The sequence below is a fragment of the Phocoena sinus genome, chromosome X (genome assembly GCF_008692025.1).
Source record: "Phocoena sinus isolate mPhoSin1 chromosome X, mPhoSin1.pri, whole genome shotgun sequence".
Taxonomy (NCBI): domain Eukaryota; kingdom Metazoa; phylum Chordata; class Mammalia; order Artiodactyla; family Phocoenidae; genus Phocoena; species Phocoena sinus.
In genome coordinates, this window is record NC_045784.1 from 7459152 (window position 1) to 7474453 (window position 15302).

Here is a 15302-nt window from a genome sequence, read left to right on the forward strand (position 1 = left end):
TTCATGTCAAACCTAATCTCCCAATTCGTCCCACCCTCCCCTTCCCCTACCCCGTATCCACATGTCCGTTCTCTGTGTCTGCGTCTCTATTCCTGCCCTGCAAATAGATTCATCTGTACCATTTTTCTAGATTCCACATGTATGCATTAATATACGATATTTGTTCTTCTCTTTCTGACTTACTTCGCTCTGTATGACAGACTCTAGGTCCATCCACCTCACTACAAATAACTCAATTTCGTTTCTTTTTATGGCTGAGTAATATCCCATTGTATATATGTGCCACATCTTTATCCATTCATCTGGGTTTTTTTTACATCTTTATTGGAGTATAATTGCTTTACAATGGTATGTTAGTTTCTGCTGTATAACAAAGTGAATCAGCTATACATATACATATATCCCCATATCTCCTCCCTCTTGTGTCTGCCTCCCACCCTCCCTATCCCACCCGTGTAGGTGGTCACAAAGCACCGGGCTGATATCCCTGTGCTATGTGGCTGCTTCCCACTAGCTATCTATTTTACATTTGGTAGTGTATATATGTCCATGCCGCTCTCTCACTTTGTCCCAGCTTACCCTTCCCCGTCCCCATATCCTCAAGTCCATTCTCTAGTAGGTCTGCATCTTTATTCCCGTCTTACCCCTAGGTTCTTCTGACCTTTTTTTTTTTTTTTAGGTTCCATATATATGTGTTAGCATACGGTATTTGTTTTTCCCTTTCTGACTTACTTCACTCTGTATGACAGACTCTAGGTCCATCCACCTCACTACAAATAACTCAATTTCATTTCTTTTTATGACTGAGTAATATTCCATTGTATATATGTGCCACATCTTCTTTATCCATTCATCTGTCGATGGACACTTAGGTTCCTTCCATGTCCTGGCTATTGTAAATAGTGCTGCAATAAACATTGGGGTACATGTCTCTTTTTTTTTTTTTGCGGTACACGGGCCTCTCACTGTTGTGGCCTCTCCCGTTGCGGAGCACAGGCTCCGGACGCGCAGGCTCAGCAGCCATGGCTCACGGGCCCAGCCTCTCCACAGCACGTGGGATCTTCCCGGACCGGGGCACGAACCTGTGTCCCCTGCATCGGCAGGCGGCCTCTCAACCACTGCGCCACCAGGGAAATCCTACATGTCTCTTTTTGAATTATGGTTTTCTCTGGGTATATGCCCAGTAGTGGGATTGCTGGATCATATGGTAATTCTATTTTTAGTTTTTTAAGGAACCTCCATACTGTTCTCCATATTGGCTGTATCAATTTACATTCCCACGAACAGTGCAAGAGGGTTCCCTTTTCTCCACCCTCTCCAGCATTTATTGTTTGTAGGTTTTTTGATGATGGCATTCTAACTGGTGTGAGGTGATACCTCATTGTAGTTTTGATTTGCATTTCTCTAATAATTAGTGATGTTGAGCATCTTTTCAAGTGCCTCTTGGCCATCTGTATGTCTTCTTTGGTGAAATGTCTATTTAGGTCTTCTGCCCATTTTTTGATTGGGTTGTTTGTGTTTTTGATATTGAGCTGCATGAGCTGTTTGTATATTTTGGAGATTAATCTGTTGTCGGTTGCTTCATTTGCAAATATTTTCTGCCATTCTGAGGGTTGTCTTTTTGTCTTGTTTCTGGTTTGCATATTAAAAGGATCATACACCATGACCAAATGGGATTTATCACTAGGTGCCATGATGGTTCAACATCTGGAATTCAACCCATGTGATACACTACATTAACAGAATGAAGAATAAAAATTACATAATCATCTCAATAGATGCAGAAAGAACATTTGACAAAATTCAACACCCTTTCGTCATTAAAAACATTCAATAAGCTAGGATAGCTTGTTGAATGTGAAAAGCCCACAGCTACCCTCATACTCTGTAGATCCTTTCTTGCCTTTAAGGATTGGATAAAAGACCTAGGTGTCCTTTGTGTCTTCCGAAGTCCCTGTATAAATATGGTTGTGTAAGAGAGATGCTCTTTCTTCAGGATGGACACCTCCAGCGTGAAGTTCGATTCCATCCTGTCTCTGTTGCCAGCTGCGTTATCTGTTGCTGCAGCTAAGTTAGTTGTCCTCCCTTGCAACTAACTTAGCCATCTTCATTTCTTCTCTCCCTTGGAGCCCACGTAAATCATACCTGTTAAACATGGTTATGATGCTGCTACACGACAACCCTTTCAAAAAAACCCGGTGGCTTAAAACAATGACCATTCATTTTTCTCACGGTCTGCAGGTCAGCTGGGTGGTTTGATTGGGTCAAAGCCAGCTGCTCTTGGCTGGGCTCACTCATGAATCTGTGCTTGGCGAGCCTGGATGATCTAGGATGGCCTCAGTTGAGATGACCCACCTTGACTCCATGTGGTTGCTCATCTTCCAGCATCTCGCCTAGGTTTCTGCTCATGGCAGAAGGCCAAGGAAGAAAGCAGAGGCCGCGTCGCCTTTGGGGTCTAGACTCAGTACATGCATGCTGTCAGTTCCACTGCATGTCCCAAGGCCAGCCCTGATTCAAGAGCTGGAGAAATAGACTCTACCTCTTAATGAAGAAGAGCCGCAAGGTCCCACTGAAAATGCTGTAGAGGCAGGAACAGGTAGAGAATCTGAGCCGTTTCTGTGTTCAGTCCACCGTGTAGATCGGGAGTCAGCAAACGTTTTCTGTAAATGGCCGAATAGTAAACATTTGAGGCTTTGGGGGCCATTTGGCCTTTGTCATAAATACTCAACTGTGCCGCTGCGATGTGAAAGCAGCCACAGACAATCTGTGGAGTGGGCATGGCTGTGTTCCTCTAGAACTTATTTACAAAGCCAGGCAGCAGGCCGGGTTTAGCCCACAAGCTGCAGTTTGCTGTGCTCTGACCTCAACGATCCAGACCAAGTAGGAATCTCAGATGCGGGATCTAGGATGCTGTCCTTCCTGAAATCATAAGCAGAGGTGTCACCTGCCAGCAGAAGTGCTCTTATTGGAGAGAAGAAATAAAACCAGGTGAGAGGAGCAAGGGCTCCCCTCTAAGGTGCAGATGACTATAGTTGACCCTTGAACAACGTGGGAGTTAGGGACACTGACCCCCAGCACAGTCGGAAAGCCGCATCCTGCTCTCACTGCCTCCAAACCAGAGGAATTGATGAATGACTCACCCAAGGGCAGGAAGCTGAAACAGTCTGGATAGAATCAGGACTCAAACCCTAGTTCTTATGATTCTACATATTGGGCTCTCTAGTCGAACACAAACTTTTCCCCTCACGTAGGTAAAGATCTGTAAAACGAAAATACAGGTATGATAGTTATTGAAATAAATCCACGTATAAGTGGACCCACCCAGTTCAAACCTGTGTTGTTCAAGGGTCAGCAGTATTTGCATCCCTTTGGGTGCCATATTGAACTTACACAGGTTAAGTTTATTTCTCATCAAGTCCTTGGAGTTCATTCCTTTTTGTTCCTGTGTGTGGCTGGATTCTCATTTCCTATCCATCTATATCTCCCAGGGGATCCCAGATAGAATTCTTTCCATTTTTATTTTCTTTTCTTAAATTTTTTGGCCATGCCGCACAGCTTGCGGGATCCTACTTCCTTGACCAGGGTTCGAACCCCTGCCCTCAGCAGTGAAAGTGCTGAGTCCTAACCACTGGACCACCAGGGAATTCCCTCTTTCCGTTATTTCTGACCTGGATGCCCTCTTCTTACGCTTCTGGTCCTCCTGTCTTTCTTAACCCGAGCTTCAGAAGCGAAGTCACCACCTCCTTCTGGGGCCCCAGGGAAAGCCTCCAATTAGATCTACGGATTAGATCATGTTTATTTTCCTTTACCAATTATGCGTCTGATTGTCAGGACCATGACATGCTCCACCAAAGTTTAAAGATACATTTGTTCTCCAGAGTGACTTTTTGTTTCAGTCATTATTGCCTGGAGTTGTTGCTTGACTAGAGATTTGGTTAAATTTCAGGTAACATGAACTTCTTTTTAATAGAATGTCCAAGTCTCTGCAATTCTTCGATCTGATGGCTTGGGTTTTCTTACACGGGCTACCCATTGTGGGTCAGCAGCCTGCCATCTTCTTTTTCCCATCAGAGATTTTCTTTACCGCATATAATACAAGGCTATTACCATCTTGTTTTTCTAGAAATGAAAATGAAATCTTTGCTTTCTAATTTTATTCCTTCCCTTTTATTATTGGTTGCTACTGACTTCTGCAATATGATTCTTCCCTGGGCATTCATCAGTGGGTATAGTTTTCAGCTTGGCATGGCTCAGACTTCAAACTTTTTAAGTTTTAAAGTAGCAAAGTTGCACAGACAGTCAATAAATCAATAACTATCGCCATTTTATTGCTTGTAAGGTGATTACTCCACTTTGCCTGTAGCGACTTTTCAATTTGATCAAAATGCAGTTTTGTCAGGTCGTGGTTGAGTCCTCCAGATATAAAAATACATAAAGCAATTGAGAGAAGCCTGTGCTCAAATATTTTAATAACTACCCTGCACTTCTTTAACCATCTTATTCCGGCACTTTTGTGGTTCCCGTCCTATAATTCAAATTTCCATGCTCTTTGCCAAAGAAATTTTGGCTTAGTGTTTATTCCAACCTCTTGTCTTTGTAAGAGTGTATTATTTTTCTTGCTAACTGGTGGTGAGCATTGGTCCTGCTGCAAAGAGTTTTCTCTGTGTCAAATTATTTCCTGTGTGATCTGTAAATCAGGTTCTGATGGTGGTGTAACATGGAAGATGTCTTGGTTTATTTGAGATTGTTTTCCAGACAAGGGGCGGCAGAATAATAGGAGTGGAATTGTTATCTTAGGCAGGAAAGGAAGAAATCCTCCACTTTGCTACTGCCCTGGCAGCAGGCACCCTTTTGACTGTATTTTAAGGAAAATTAGAAGTGAGGGCCTGCACTCGGGGCTGCTTGTCCGGGGCAGTGTGCTGCCAGCCTGGTATGGCTCTTGGTTTGTCTTAGTCTGTTCGGGCTGCTATAACAAAATACCACAGACTGGGTGGCTTATAAACAACAGACATTTATTCCTCACAGTTCGGGAGGCTGGCAGTCTGAGATCAGGGTGCCAGCATGGTCAGGTGATGGTCCTTTTTCCAGTCACAGATTTCCTGTTGTGTCCTTACATAGTGGAGGGGGCAGAGGAGCTCCCTGGGGCCTCTTTTATAAGGGCACTAGTCCCATTCTTGAAGGTACTGCCCTTATGACCCAATCACCTCCCAAAGACCCCACCTTCTAATACCATCCTTTGGGGGTTAGGCTTTCAATGTATGAATTTGGGTGGGGAGACACACACGTTCAGACCATAGCATGGCTCATGTGGCAGGTTGTCCTGCCTCCTTGTCATCCCCATGGCATCCCCCCCGGCCGCGGTGCAGAGGACCACTCCCTCTGTGGATCACCTTGGCTCCCACCAGTGAGTTAAGTCTTAGCATTTTCACTCTGCTGTTGCTGTACGTCTTGAGTATCCGCAGAGGTTGTCTGCGTCAGTGGTCCGCTTTATCTCCCAGGAGAACCGGTTACTTGATTGACTGCAGTGATTTGGTTTTGAGTGGTATGCCTCAACCCTGTTTCCCGCAGGCCTCTCATGTTGATGCCCTGCTTTTGCAGAACGTGAGGTTTTCCAGAAATGGATATAGTTGACCCTCATTATGAGCGGTTCCGTATTTGTGAACTTGCCTGCTCACTAAAGTGTATTTGTAACATCCAGGGCGATACATGGGGCGCTTGCCCGGTCAGTGCACATGCAGAGCCTCAAAAAGTTTGAGTTGCCAGGAATGCACGATCCCAGCTGAGGTTGGAGAAATTGGTGCTCTGCCGTCTTGTTTCAGTGCCCAGACCAGAAACAAGCGTTCTTTTCACAGTCTCTTTAGTGCCATATTTTTCGCACTTTTGTGCTTTTTTTATTAGTAATTTTGCTGTTTCCAGTGGCCTTGAAGTGCAGGGCAGGAGTGTCTGTAGTGTTTCTAAGCACGAGAAGGCTGTGCTGGGCCTTATGGAGAAAATATGTTTGTTAGACAAGCTTCCTGCAGCGTGAATAACAGTGCTGTTTGGCTATGAGTTCAGTGGATGAACCAACGATATATATTTGATAAGGTGTCTTTAAACAGAAACACACAAAACAAGGTTGTATATTGATTGGTTGATGAAAATGTTGTGACCAGAGGCTCGAAGGAACTAACCCTGTATTTCTCTTGGGGACAGTGATTTAGTACTCACTAATTCGGTGGCCATGGTGACTTTATAGCACAAAACTACCACAAATAATAAGAAAGTAACGTTTGTCAGAAACAGACTCACAGACTTAGAGAATGAACTTATGGTTACTGAGGGGAAGGGTGGAGGAAGGGGATAGTTAGGGAGTTGGGGATTGACATGTACACCTGCTGTATTTAAAATAGGTAACCAATAAGGACCTACTGTGTAGCACAGGGAACTCTACTCAATATCCTGTAACAACCTAAATGGGAAAAGAATTGGAAAAAGATACATGTCTATGTATAACTGAATCATTTTGCTGTACACCTGAAACTATCACAACATTGTTAATCAACTATACTCCAATATAACATAAAGAGTTTAAAAAAAGAAATTAACGTTTGTGTCTCCCCAAAATTCATATGTTGAAACCTAATCCCCAGTGTGATGGTATTGGGAGGAGGGGCCTTTGGGAGGTGATGAGGTCATGAAAGCTGAGTCCTCATGGATGGGATTAGTGCCCTTATAAAAGAGACCCCAGAGAGCTCCACCAGATGAGGACACAGTGAGTAGATGGCCATCTGTGAACAGGAAGTGGGCTCTCACCAGACACTGAATCTCTAAGTAAGTGCCTTGATCTTGGACTTCACAGCCTCCGGAACTGTGAGAAATAAATGTGTGTTGTTGATAAGCCACCCAGTCTGTGGTATTTTTGTTATAGCAGCCTGTGCTCACTAAGGCAGACTATATGTATCTTTCATCACAGCAGAGGTGTCTGCTGAAATGTCTTTCCTGTGCAGGAAAATAGCACACGTGGATTGTTCTGCCAGGTCTGTGCAGATGTTCTGCTCACGTTTTTAACGACAGGTTTTCTCTCCCAGGTGTAAGTAGCATGGTCAATGCAGGAGCGATGAGTGGCTCTGGAAACCTGATGGATTTCCTTGACGAGCCTTTCCCTGATGTGGGGACGTATGAGGACTTCCACACCATCGACTGGCTGAGGGAGAAGTCACGGGACACCGACAGACACAGAAAGGTACATGCTGTTCATAAGGACGCTGTGAGGGGAATCCCTTTGGAGGGCTGGGGGCCATGCTTTTATCAGACAGTCACTGAGCTAGAGCTTGGGTTCATGTGTCGTGTGCTGAGCTAGGTTCTAGAGAAGAGAAGGGCTAGTGGGAGAGGCAGAGATGTGGACAGGTAATTCTAATACCAGGTGCTTTGGGTGGAAGGCTATGTCATACAGAGGTGTAGTGTGGAGGGCAAGGAGGGGGGCTCTGGAACCAGACAGATTGGGTACATCCTGACTTTGACATCTTTAGGCTGGCTGACTTTTGGGGTGCCATTTCTGGACCCCATCTTCTCATCTGTAAGGATGGAGTTAATTATACCAGAAGATTAAATGGGGCTGTATGTGTATGAAAGCACACATTACAGTGCCTGGCCTCTAGTGGGCAGTCAATATATATTTTTATGGGCTGCAGTAAAGTTATGTATCAAGTGCTGTGGGGTCATTTAGGAGGGATGGTTAGGGAGGGAGTTTTTAGAGGGGGTGAGGTTTCAGTGGGGTCTTGAAGGATGACTAAGAATTTGCCAGGCAGAGGAAGGGGAAAGGATTCTCATCAGGAGTGGCTCTTTTTTAGGTCACAGAGGCATGAAAGACCGTGGCACATTTAGGCAGTTCAAGGAGCTCTAAGGTTTGGTGGCAGATTCACGGAAGGGGAGGACTAGAGATGAGTCCGGCCACGTGGGCGATGGGGCCACATTGGGAACCACTGAGTAGACCATGAAGAGGAGTTTAGATTTCCTTTTTTTTTTTTAAGATTTCTTTTATTATTTAATTAATTAATTAATTAATTTTTGGCTGCAACGGGTCTCAGCTGCAGCACACGGGATCTTCGTTGAGGCATGAGGGATCTTTTCGTTGTGGCACGTGGGCTTCTCTCTAGTTGTGGTGGACGGGTTTTCTCTCTCTAGTTGTGGCGCACGGGCTCCAGGGCGCGTGGGCTCTGTAGTTGTGGTCTGTAGTTGTGGCACACGGGCTCCAGGGCGTGTGGGCTCTGTAGTTTATGGCACGTGGGCTCTCTAGTTGAGGCGCGCGAGCTCAGTAGTTGTGGTGCGTGGGCTTAGTTGCCCCGCGGCATTTGGGATCTTAGTTTCCTGACCAGGGATCGAACCTGTGGCCCCTGCACTGTAAGGTGGACTCTCCACCGCTGGACCACCAGGGAAGTCCCTGGATTTCCTATTTACTTATTTATTTATTTATTTGTTTGGTTTTGGCAGTGTTGGTTCTTCACTGCTGCGCGTGGGCTTTCTCTAGTTGCGGAGGGTGGGGGCTACTCTTTGTTGTGGTGCGCTGGCTTCTCATTGCGGTGGCTTCTCTTGTTACAGAGCACGGGCTCCAGGCGTGCGGGCTGCAGTAGTTGTGGCGCGTGGGCTCTAGAGCACAGGCTCAGTAGTTGTGGCACACGGGCTTAGCTGCTCTGCAGCATGTGGGATCTTCCTGGACTGGGGTCAAACCCGTGTCCCCTGCAATGGCAGGTGGATTCTCAACCACTGCGCCACTGAGAAAGCCCTGGATTTCCTTTTCATGGCCACAGGATACAAGAGAGGTGCACTGCCATGCTCTATATGGCTCCTTCTGTGCTACAACAGCAGAGTCCGGTAGTTGCCACAGAGACCAACTGACCTGCCGAACCGAAAATATTTACTTTCTGTCTCTTTACGGAAAATGTTTGCCAACCCTTGCTCTAAAGGGTTATGAGGGGAATGATGGTCTCAGGAATGTAGGATTCTGTTAACACAGGGAGGCAAAGGGGTGCTCTTACGATGTGTTTAGATGTAACCATCTGCCTGGAAAGCGTGATCCAGGCTGGCTCCTTCAGCCTTCTTGCTGTTAATCAAAACTACAATGAGGTATCACCGCACACCAGTCAGAATGGCTGTCATCAAAAAAGCTACAAACAGCAATGCTGGAGAGGGTGCGGAGAAAAGGGAACCCTCCTACACTGTTGGTGGGAATGTAAGTTGATACAGCCACTATGGAGACCAGTATGGAGGTTCCTTAAAAAACTGAAATTAGAGTTATCATGTGATCCAGCAATCCCACTCCTGGGCATGTATCCAGAGAAAACTCTAACTCAAAAAGATACATGCACCCCAATGTTCATAGCAGCGCTATTTACAATTAGCAGTAATCATGCCTCAGATAAACCTCACTGGCTATGATACTGCCACTGCACAAAGCTAACAGCACTATTGACAATAGCCACGACATGGGAGCAACCTAAATGTCCACTGACAGAGGAATGGATAAAGAAGGTGTGGTCCATATATACAATGGAATATTACTCAGCCATGAAAAAGAATGAAATAATGCCACTCGCAGCAACATGGATGGACCTAGAGATTATCATACTGAGTGAAGTAAGTCAGACAGAGAAAGACAAATACCATACGATATTATTTATATGTGGAATCTAAAATATGACACAAGTGAACTTATCTACAAAACAGAAACAGACTCACAGACATAGAAAACCAACTTATGGTTACCAAAGGGGAAAGGGGGTGGGGGAGGGATAAATTAGGAGTTCGGATTAACAGATACACACTACCGTATATAAAATGGATAAACAATAAGGTCCTACTGTATAGCACAGGGAACTATATTTAATATTTTGTAATAACCTATAATGGAAAAGAATCTGAAAAAGAATATATATATAGGTATAACTGAATCACTTTGCTGTACACCTGAAATTAACATTGTAAATCAACTATACTTCAATTAAAAAAAGAAAGTTCGGGGCTTCCCTGGTGGCGCAGTGGTTGGGGGTCCGCCTGCCAATGCAGGGGATGCGGGTTCGTGCCCCGGTCCGGGAGGATCACACATGCCGCGGAACGGCTGGGCCCGTGAGCCATGGCCGCTGAGCCTGCGCGTCCAGAGCCTGTGCTCCGCAACGGGAGAGGCCACAGCAGTGAGAGGCCCACGTACTGCAAAAAAAAAAAAAGTAAGTTCTTGGGACTTCCCTGGTGGCGCAGTGGTTAAGAATCCACCTGCCAATGCAGGGGACATGGGTTTGAGCCCTGGTCTGGGAAGATCCCACATGCCATGGAGCAACTAAGCCCCTGTGCCACAGCTACTGAGCCTGCGCTCTAGAGCCCACGAGCCACAACTACTGAGCCCACGTGCCACAACTACTGAAGCCCGCACGCCTAGAGCCTGTGCTCCGCAACAAGAGAAGCCACCGCAATGAGAAGCCCGCGCACTGCAACGAAGAGTAGCCCCTGCTCGCCACATCTAGAGAAAGCCCGCGCACAGCAATGAAGACCCAACGCAGCCATAAAGGAAGGAAGGAAGGAAAGAAAGGAGGGAGGGAGGGAGGGAGGGAGGGAGGACGGAAGGAAGAAAGAGAAAGAAATTAAGTTCGTTCTTGTTAACATGTAGCCTGGAAAGTGAAAGAAGGAATTGAAGTCTTTGTCGAAGAGGGTCTTTTGTGAACAGACCTTACGAGTTAGGCTAAAATAATGATTTGTATTCAAAACGGTGACACCGAAGTGATGTCTTCCTTCAGAATGGCTTTGAAATAATCAAAGATCACATCACACTTAGTGAGGTTTTTTTAAGTAAGTGAATTTTTTTGGATTCTTTGGAGACTACTATGGCATCTTTATAGCTCTGTGAACTAGAAAGCCCATTTAACCACTGTGCTAGGTAACTGAAAGAATCACGTTAGCGGCAGTCTAGTTGCTTCATTATATTTGTTTTCTCAATCACCGTGTTTCCTGAGGAAACAGTTTCAGAGAAGGAAGCCTGGATTGGAAAGTGTATCCACATCAGCTCCGATGTCTTTCTGCTTCTAGATAACCAGCAAAAGCAAGGAGTCCATATGGGAGTTCATCAAGAGCTTGCTGGACGCCTGGTCGGGATGGGCGGTGATGCTGCTCATCGGCCTGCTGGCAGGTACGTGGAGTGTTTCTCTTGTACTTCAGGCAAGGGGGCTGGTACTTGAAATACCTAAGGGCACAATACACGACGATACACTTAACATAAATCTATCATCAGTAAAGCAAAAAGACCCCAAGGCACGGACAGGCCCAGGTACAGTCATTGGAGCGCGGTACCGAGAAGGCGGGTTGGCCCTTTCCACACTGTACAAAGGTTTACTGCCATGCTGGATTTTATTGAAAACACACATTTCACATTCTATAGTACTTGGCCACGTAGAAGGCGAGAAAGGACGGGAACATGTTGGTCTCTAAAAATAAAACATCGTATGAGACTGGCCTTTACTAACACCGGCAGGCCCTGAGATGAATTGTAAACATCGAGAGACGCTCACAGTAACGCGAGACACCACAGGGTCTGAGGTAGGCCCGGGGCGGGGGTGTGCCTCCAGCCCTTGGGTTGTTCTGACCCTCAGGGACTCCGTGTCCTTCATTTTTATAATCCCAGCACCATGTTTGTGAGCAGTAGCTGTTTCCAGAATGAATGAATGAGTATCTGGAGGGGACACCTCCCCTTTTAATAGCAATTGCACCGCCCTCCATGGAAATTGTTTCCTGAAACGTACTTGCTTTTAGGAGGCTGTGAAGGTTAATGTCTAAGGAGAAAAAAATTTGATCATGCTGAAGAGATTCCCTTAAGAAACTCCCCCTGCCTGTAGTAACACGCTAGTTCTGGTTATAGGACTGATCAGAGAATGGCTGTGTGATACAGGTTGAATATAGTACATACTCGCAGAGCACCTGTGGGGCATAGGGTAAAATTTTGTGATTAGAGGACTTTGATTTCTGGCTGCCCTGTCACTCGTTACATCTACAATGGTAGGAGGGGCCTGGTTGCCGGGGAGGGGCTCCCTCTGCCTGGCATGTCCTAAAGGGCCCAGGAGAGTGCTGAAGGGGCAGTCCTCTCCTTCCGGCCACAGCAGCTACCCACCCATTCCGCCCATCCTGTCCTTCCCCTCCCAGTGGCGCTCCCGGTATATATTGGGAGCAGTGCTGGGAGGGGATTCGAGTTCATGGACATATGGCGTTTTGCCACCCATTCGTTTGGCTCTATGAAGTCCTTTAAAGGTAGGTGGGGGGGGAGGGCGGGGAGGGTAGTTTGCTGCGAACTTTGATGTCTTTCTTTAGAATAGATTTATAAAACTGTACCCTGTGTTATTCTTGGCTCCTGGGAAGGAGGGATGAATACGGGAAATGAAGGAATCAGAGTAGATGTCTTAGCATCCTGCTGGAGTCACGCAGCATAGATTTATCAGCTGATCTCAGAGCCCTGTCGGCCTGTCTTTAGCAAGTCAGATACTGACCATCGGGCTTCACTGTTAATCCGATTTCCATCAGTTCTTTCAGGAAGAATCACCTGGGGAATTAAAAAAAAATGCTGCTGCCCAGGCTTCAATTAAATAGTAGCTCCCTGGAGATGACACCCTATCATTGAGTAAAGCCCGCTTTCCCCTGTGATTCTAATATGCAGCCAGGGGTGAGGACTGCTGGAGAAGGGCGTTCCCATGGTCACATCAGCAGATGAATATAGGAGGGAGGCAAGAAAGAGATGATCTTGGCAGTGAAGGTGGCGAAAGTGTTCTTTTGATCTGGATGAAGGAGAAGTCAGAAAACTGCCCCGTTCACTTCCCCGTTCCCCAGTGGAGAGCCCCAGGGGTCCCACTGTCTGGCCTGTCACCTCCATAGTGGCAGGCAGCCCGGCATTATATTCCGACGCCCAAGACGGAGAGGCCCAAGCTGCGGCTCCTCTGCAGGGCGTTAACCAGGAGCCACCACTGGGTGTCGCTGTTGTTCCACACAAGGCAGTTTTTGTTCCAATGTCGTCATCTGCTTGAGGTGTTCTCTGACCACCTTTTCTAAAAGCACGTCTCCCTCTCTGAGCCTCGTCGCCCTCTCCCACTATATGTATGTATGTGTGTGTGTGTGTGTGTATGTAACAGCTTTATTGAGATATAACTCACATACCATACAATACAGTTCACCTAGTTAAAGTGTACAGCTTGGTGGTTTTTAGTGTATTCACAGTTTTGCAACCGTCACCAAGGCCAATTTTAGAACATTTTCATCAGCTCCCAAAGAACCTTCCTACCCTTTAGCTATCAGCCCCAGTGTCCCTAGCCTCCGCTCAGTCCTGGGCAACCGCTCATCTACTTGCTGTCTCTGTAGATTTGCCTACTCTGGACATTTCATAAAATGGAATCATACAATATATGGTCTTTTGTGACTGGCTTCTTTTACAGCATAACGTTTCCAGGGTTCATCCGTGCTGTCGCATGTGTCAGCGCTTCATTCCTTTTTGTTGCCATCGTGGGTGGACCACACTTTGTTTCTCCGTTCAGCAATTGATGGGCATATGGGTTGTTTCCACTGTTTGGCTTTTGTGAATATGCAGTTGTGAACATTTGCGTCCATGTCTTGTGTTGGGTGTATGTTTTCATTTCTCGTGGGCAGATGCCTAGGAATGGAAGTGTTTGGTCAGGTGGTGACTCCTTGTTTAACTTTTTGAGGACGTGTCCGACTGTTCTCCTGCACCATTGTAGGAAATGGCTACCATTGGAACGTGCTGTATTCTCCTCTCTAGCACCTACCACGTTCTGTTGGAGCCCCTCATTTACTTACTTATTCAATCTAGTGTCTTCTCGCACAAGCTGAGATTCCGTGAAGGCAGGGACCCGAGTTTGCTTTGTTCACTGCTGTACCCCAGGGTGTGGAACAGTACGTGGCACGTAGTACGTAGGTGCTCAATAAATAGCCCTTGAGTGAATGGATGGACCTGAGTTTTCTGATTTTCATTCGTTTGTTGCTCTCATTCATTCAACATGGATATATAGTTCCAGCTATGTACCTGACGTGAATACAATGGCCCTTGCCCACTTAAAGGGGACACAGGGTCTAGACACCTGGCTTGATCCCCACCGTGGCACACAAACCAGACAAGAGACTCCCCCCACCCTTATAGACTAGTTGGAGTGTGTGTGTGTGCATGTGAGGGGGGTGTGTGTGTGTGTGTATACACATATATATAAATACTGATCATATCAGGATGTGATAGGTATGGTGATGAGGAGTGCCTGGGAAGTATACTTAGCCCAGACTTAGGAAATCAGGGAAGGCTTCCTGAAGGAGGTGATATAAATGCCAGCATCTGGAAGATAAATAGGAGCTTGGTGGGTTGGGGGAGGACAGTGCTATCTGAGGCGGTGCAGAGAGGAGGGCCTGGTGTGCCAAGGAACACTGTGCGGGCAGGGTGGGGGATTCGTGATGGAGAGAGAGGAGCCTGGAGAGAAACGTGGGAACGGCGGTCAGAGCCTGCACGCTGCTGAGGATTCGGGTGTTCTGGGTAGAACAGTGGGCGACTGCTGATGGAACCAGGAGAGCGGCAAGGCTAGGTCGCCTGAGGCTGGCGTGTGGCTGCCTTTGGGGAATTGATGTTGTAATAAGGATCTAGTAAAAGTGTGAAAAGTTTGGTAGTGCGAAAGTATTCCCTGCCTTCGTGAAAGACTGGAATGGGTTATTCTAGAAAGAGACCTAAAATGGCCTTCTCTGACCCACTGCACACTCGATTTTATCCCACTCCTATCGGCCTTTAAAGTAGTTATTTACTTATGTAGCTCCTCAGTCCTTTATCCATAATTTTTTAAAAATCCAGAAAGTTCTAACAAGTGAGATTTTTCAAGCTGGATTCCATTTGATGGCAAAACTTTATTTCAATGACAAGGCAGTTATAAATGGTTTTGTCTCCATTTTGTCTGAATTGTCAGGTTTCCTGGAGGATATTCATGTGTGTGATCCCAGCATCCTGCCCCAGAAGCCGCTGAGGGGGTTACATGATTTATAGGGTGTAGGTACCCTGTTTCTAAGATTCGGAAGGGCTGGGTTCTGAAAGCCGCTCGGCCCCAGGGGCTTGCGGTGGGCTCAGTGCTGCGGGTCTCTCCCTCCCACCCTATCGAAGCCCCCCGAGGACAGCGTATCATTGGCCTTTGTGTCTCACTGGGCTGGGCACCACTTTTGCCACACCTGGTGCCCTACCACTCGCTCAGGTGACCTCAAGACTGAAGAAAGAGAGTTCCTGGGTGCGTGGCAGCCTGGGGCACAGGCATCTCCGC

At 46.6% G+C, this 15302-nt stretch overlaps 1 protein-coding gene and 1 pseudogene across 8 annotated transcripts in view; one reads left to right on the top strand and one right to left on the bottom strand.

Annotated features, from left to right (window-relative positions):
- CLCN4 (chloride voltage-gated channel 4) overlaps nt 1-15302 on the top strand; it is a 77847-nt gene that overhangs the window by 28090 nt on the left and 34455 nt on the right. For 7 of the 8 annotated variants that reach the window (XM_032618788.1, XM_032618789.1, XM_032618791.1 and 4 more), the window contains 2 exons: nt 7068-7222; nt 11053-11152. In XM_032618788.1, coding sequence (XP_032474679.1) covers nt 7079-7222; nt 11053-11152 — 244 coding nt within the window. In that variant the 5' untranslated portion in view covers nt 7068-7078. Of the gene's footprint in view, nt 1-1627; nt 2989-7067; nt 7223-11052; nt 11153-15302 lie in introns of those variants that run through there. The other variant, XM_032618790.1, reaches the window with a different exon arrangement.
- Nucleotides 9312-9434, bottom strand: LOC116748156 (annotated as a pseudogene).